Genomic DNA, 5,891 nt, shown 5'->3' with positions numbered 1-5,891 from the left:
AGTGATCACTTGTAAGAAGAAATTCTGGTTAGTAGAAAAGAGGAAATCCAGGGTAGATATGGATGCGTTTACATGTGAGTAAGTGGAGAACTACACCAACACCATCTTGAAACTGCAACAGGGAGCAGGTTTGAATGTAGCCACATAACCAAATAAAACTGAAGGAAAGCACCTCCCATGGCTGATACACAAGAGGTTAGTGAGTTATTTGTGTAGGATTATGGGAACAACAGGGATGTTCTGTACAACATTGTGACAGATGGAAGCCATGTTTCCTGAGATAGGTGGATATAAAAGACCCACAGAAGACAACTTTATAAAAGAAAACCTTCCGTTGCAACAAAACATCTACCTGACCCACTGTTGCCATGTCTTGCTGTGATTCCTGTTTCCAAGGATGCTGCAGTGTCCCCACCAGCCAGGCCACCACCGTCTGCTCCTCTGACATATACTGTCAATGTGGAGTCTGCCTGCCCAGCACCTGCCTGCATGAGCAGTAGTAAGTCAGTAAAAAACTGATTTCTACAAATGGCCATAGTTCTAGATTGCACTGGACGAGATCCCCTTCCAAAATCCAGTTATTCTGTGAATCTTATCATTTCTCCTTCAATTCCTATTTCACCCTATTTTAAATTTTTTTTTATTTTTTTATTTATTTTTATTTATTTGTGAAAATGAAGGCTAGAGTGGTTTTCTTTTAATGAGACATTCAACAAAGGAGAGAAACTGGGGGGATCTTTCGATACAGTGAATTTATACTTTGACTCACTACAAGATTAGCATAAATTTAAGATACACTTTTTTAGAGAAACAAACCCATAGAGTAATACAAACTCTGTAAATTCCCTATAGACTTATTAAATATATTGAAAAGGAATTTCATCTTATACCATTCTATCACCTTGGTTGCTCAATAGAACCTGAATTATATCATCAATAAATAATGCATATACGTCTGAGAGGCATACAGTCATATGAAACATTCATCTGTAAATAGCCATATCCTTGTTGACTATATTGAGTTAAAAATAGTCCAGTTAATTATTTGACTTGCTTGTTCTGAAATTAATAATTAGAAATCACATCCTTTTATCCATATTATTTAAAATTAAGGGGGAAAAACAAGACAATTTTAGCCTCTGAAATTATAGCTGAATTGTCATTTGGGCTTATTACCCATAATTTGTGCAAGGTTTGGCATGCCAAAACCTTGTGAAGATAAAATGTGATGATCTTATGACAAAAATGACAAGTCGATGAGTCAAAAACATGTTTAATTTACTAAGAGCAGGATCTCTCTTAATGGACAAGGAAATGCCAAACTGATTAGAGAATCTTAGTGAAAAAGGAATGCCATGAACAAAAATAAGGACAGGAAGCCTTCTGGTTGGACCAGCACCCACTGGGGAGGGTATATAAGAGCCCCAAAGAGAGAGAAGACGTTTGTACCTGGGAAACCTCATCTTTCTAAGAAACCAAAGCAAACCAGACTCCCAACGCCATGTCTTGCTGTGTCACCCGCTGCTGCAGCGTCCCCACCGCGCCCGCCACCACCATCTGCTCCTCCGAAAAATGCTGCAGGTGCGGAGTCTGCCTGCCCAGCACCTGCCCACACACAGTCTGGTTACTGGAGCCAACCTGCTGTGACAACTGCCCCCCACCCTGCCACATCCCTCAGCCCTGTGTGCCCTCCTGCTTCCTGCTCAACTCCAGCCAGCCAACCCCAGGCCTGGAGAACCTCAACCTCACCACCTTCACTCAGCCCTGCGGTGACCCCTGCGTCCCAAGATCCTGCTGATCCATGGCTGCTTTCCCCAGTGCCTGACAACAAAGAACCCAGAAGCTGTCTATTCAGTATTCTCTTGCCTCGGTAGTTTATCAGATGTTAAGGTAGACCAGATGGCCCAGATATGAAAATTTTACTGTTGACTTTCATGGGAGAAAAAAAATCAAGAAAATTTGTATGGTTATTTGGCTGAATAACCATTTGGTTCATTTGGCCAGGTGAATGTCTTCTATTATCAAAGTACTATTGAAATCTTTATGACCTCAGACTATATTTTCTTGGTCATGTTACCTCATGGATCTCATTTCTTGTATTGGGTATTTTCATAGAGGCAAAAGAATTTTTTGATGGGTTTTACAATAAACTTTATTTCTCTGGCAAAATGTGTTCTCTGTTTATGTTAGCACTCTTGGTATATTTCATCCATTTTAAAAAGATAAAGATAAGATGATTATTTTAATTTTTTAAAAGAGAACCTATTGGAAGAATGACTAACATTCTTGCTAACAACATGGCTTTGCTAATGTTTCATTGAGTATCTTTTATGTTCACCTTTTCTTCTCTCCTCTTCCTCAGACAAATACAATTCTGGGACAAGCCAAAATTTATTTACCTACTCTTTGCTGGGTGAATCATTCACTTAATCCTTAAAATAGCACTGACAGATGGGGGGAAAATGAAGCTTTAAGAGTTATTCAACATTCTCCAAGCCCTAAAGTTAGTTACTAAGAAAACCAGAATTGAGCCTCTTGTATGTCTCACTCTAAAGCCCAGTTCTTTCGACCACATCACAGGGCCTCTGATACTAACAGAGCCAGAGCTGAATGAACACAGTTATGACATTAACTTCAAATATGCAAGAGAAATAAAAAGTGCAAGATTCTCTAACAAAATCCACATCCGATTATAATAGAAAAAAAAAGAGTATATTGGCTCATAGATTAAATTTGGCAGGTATTAATATTTAATTCTAAAATCTGGGTCATTTAATGGGCCTACCTAATTTGATTTCATTTTCCCTTAGAGAGAAATCAAAGTGGTCAACTCAAGTAACAAAGCACTAGGAACATATCTCTACTAGGAACCATACTCAGCACAGAAGTTCTATCCCAGGAAATAACAGAATGCTAATACTTTTCAGGTGACAGGTTGACAGCTAGAGCTAAAACTCTGATTAAACATCATTTAATTCAGTACTTAATTTTATTTAATCTTATCAACCTACTTAATTTTATCTCATGCAAATTCTCTTTCCAAGCCTAGAGAGAATATGTACGTATATGTTATTTAAGTAATATGTGTTATATATGCAATGCATATATAACACATATATACAGATAAATACATAAAGACACAAGTGTAGATCTGGAAAAGCACTGAAATAAAAACAAAAGAGTGCATGTGCAGAAAAAAAAGGGTAGGGCAAGGAAGGGGAGAAGCAAATGCTTTTAAACAAACATGTTTTTAAATGTCCTCAATGCACCTGTCAGTCTCTCCAGAAAGAAATTTCTCAGAGGACCCCACAGGCTTATCAGCAGTTCAGCTTTGCATGAACAGAGCTTAGCAAGCATGGGGTAGATGGGACACAGCCCAAGACACTGTCGACAAGAGATTTAGTCCACTTACTCATCATTTGGCCAGTATTTTTTGAGTGTTTCCCCTGTGCCAGGCACCATATTTGTGCTAGAGATATGAAGATAAAAGACATGTTATGACCTCAAGTCTCTCTCAAATCTGGCAAAAGAGACAGACGAGTTATTATAATCACCGTACATGTGCATTATAGATGTTGTATGAAATAATTACAGCGCGGCATGGTTCCTGCTATGCCTGGGGGGTGGGCAGCAGGCCACGCAAGCACACGGGAACAGCAACGAAAACCCAGAATTGGTGATTCAGTGTCAGGGATGAGAGATAGTCATGGAGCGCGTGGCGTTTGTCAGCCACAGGAGGTAACTCGGAATGACTGAAGGAGTGGAGGATGCATTGAAGACGGGGATTAGAGAGTGAGGGAAAGAGGAGAGAAATACAAAGACCCTGAAGTGGGGGCTCCCCAAAGCATAGGGGCTGAAACCTCAAAGCAATGAAAGATTTGAAGCAAGAGCCTAACATAATCATATTTTGCTTCTGTTTCTTTTCATTATCAATCTTTGAATTACATCTTCACTGGCCTATATACCCCCACTGACCACAGAAAGGTGCAATTAAAACCAGGCAAGTCCTTGGAAGTGTGGATGTGTGTGTGTGTGTGTGTGTGTGTGTGTGTATTTGTGAGTCTAGATGTCTAGATTTTTAACCCTTTGAAAATCTGCCATCTCATCAAGAATCACCATGTTTTTCCTGCATTGGCTTAAAGGAAAAAAATACCCTATGTGTTTAAAAATAAAATGTTTAGTATCTCTGACACATAGTTTGAACATCCATTTTTTTTTTTTTTTTTTTTTGAGACAGAGTCTCGCTCTGTGGCCCGGGCTAGAGTGAGTGCCGTGGCGTCAGCCTAGCTCACAGCAACCTCAAACTCCTGGGCTTAAGCGATCCTACTGCCTCAGCCTCCCAAGTAGCTGGGACTACAGGCATGTGCCACCATGCCTGGCTAATTTTTTCTATATACATTTTAGTCGGCCAGATAATTTCTTTCTATTTTTAGTAGAGACAGGGTCTCGCTCTTGCTCAGGCTGGTCTCGAACTCCTGACCTCGAGTGATCCACCTGCCTCGGCCTCCCAGAGTGCTAGGATTACAGGCGTGAGCCACCGGGCCTGGCCTGATCATCCATTTTTAACCACATAAAAGGTAGCTCCGTCCCAATAGGTCCTATATTTAGTTGTTAACGCATCAGTCCCCAGGCTGTCTAAGGCAAATTATCTCACCTCTCCAGGACTACCTTCAACTGTAAACAAAGCAGAGGAATCGCCAGGTCTCTTAGATCACTGCACAGAAAATAAATTTTAATAAAGTACTGTAAGCCTTGTCAATAAATGAGAAGAGTTTATTATCATAAACTTGTTACTTTATAACTGTTTCTAATCTGTAACCTTAGGTCTTATTTATAATTAGAGAAACATGATGTCCTACATAAACAGTAACAATTTCTTTAAACTTTTAAGGTGAACTCAAAGTAATACTGCATTCTAGATAAGAGACTGATATCTTTCTGCCATGAAATTCTAATTGTGAGGGTAAGGTCTGCAGGCCGTTTTTTATTTGTAATGTTTCCTTACAATGTCAGAAACAATTTCCATTTATTTATTTCTCTTAGAATCTTATCTTTGTCCTTCCTATTATAAATATAATGGCAGCAATGTATAATATATTATGTGTGTGATAAACCCTTCCACTAGACTATAAATTCCATGAGGGCAGGATGATGCCTATTTTGTTCACTGCTGTGTCTCCAACATTCAGCACAGTGCCTGGCACATGGTAACTGCTCAATAGATGTCTATTGAATTGTTTTTTAAAATAACGAGTGATACAGTTAAGATAAATGTGGAAAAAAATTAAAAAGGAACAAAAAATAAAAATAAAATAATGAGTGAGATATTACTGAATCCAGAGTAACAGGGCGCACGGTTTGGCAGGTATTCATGCAAAGATAAATCTGGGGAACATCCAGGGACGCCAGCAGATGTTATGAATCCTCTTTTTTCAAGCAGAGCCATCGAGAACTTTTTCAAATTTTTAAATTTATTAATTTATGCACCAGCCACTTTCTCTAATTATAGGTACAAACTTAACATTTATTTATTGATGTGAATGTCTAAGATCAATGTTTACTATTTCCTAAAAGGCTGCTCTCTCACTTACCCTTCAGCTTGTTTTTTTCTTCTTTTCACTGCGTTTCTCTGATCTTTACCTTGCCTTGAGTTTGATCTGCAACTTACTTCGATAATGATAGTAACTTATATTTGCAAAGAACTTTATGGTTATCCATAGACTTTAACTCTTTTTATCATGAACTTCACAATAATCTTCTGAATGGAAGAACATAGAAATTATTACTTTTATTTTGCAGAGAAGAAGGATGAGACTCCCAAAATGGATTTACTTGCCATAGCAAGGGAGGTAACCAGCACCCCTGGGAGCGGTAAAGAGCTCTTGTGACTC

General features: G+C 38.8%; 1 protein-coding gene across 1 annotated transcript; it reads left to right on the top strand.

Moving 5' to 3' along the window:
- Positions 1-1,501: 1,501 nt before the first annotated feature.
- LOC123620892 (keratin-associated protein 3-3) lies at positions 1,502-1,798 on the top strand. The gene has a single exon (XM_045526463.1). The coding sequence runs from the start codon at positions 1,502-1,504 to the stop codon at positions 1,796-1,798; it is 297 nt and encodes a 98-aa protein (XP_045382419.1).
- The last annotated feature ends 4,093 nt before the right edge of the window (positions 1,799-5,891 follow it).

The sequence above is a fragment of the Lemur catta genome, chromosome 15, assembly GCF_020740605.2.
Source record: "Lemur catta isolate mLemCat1 chromosome 15, mLemCat1.pri, whole genome shotgun sequence".
In the NCBI taxonomy this organism is placed as follows: domain Eukaryota; kingdom Metazoa; phylum Chordata; class Mammalia; order Primates; family Lemuridae; genus Lemur; species Lemur catta.
This window is presented reverse-complemented; position numbering and strand designations above follow the sequence as displayed.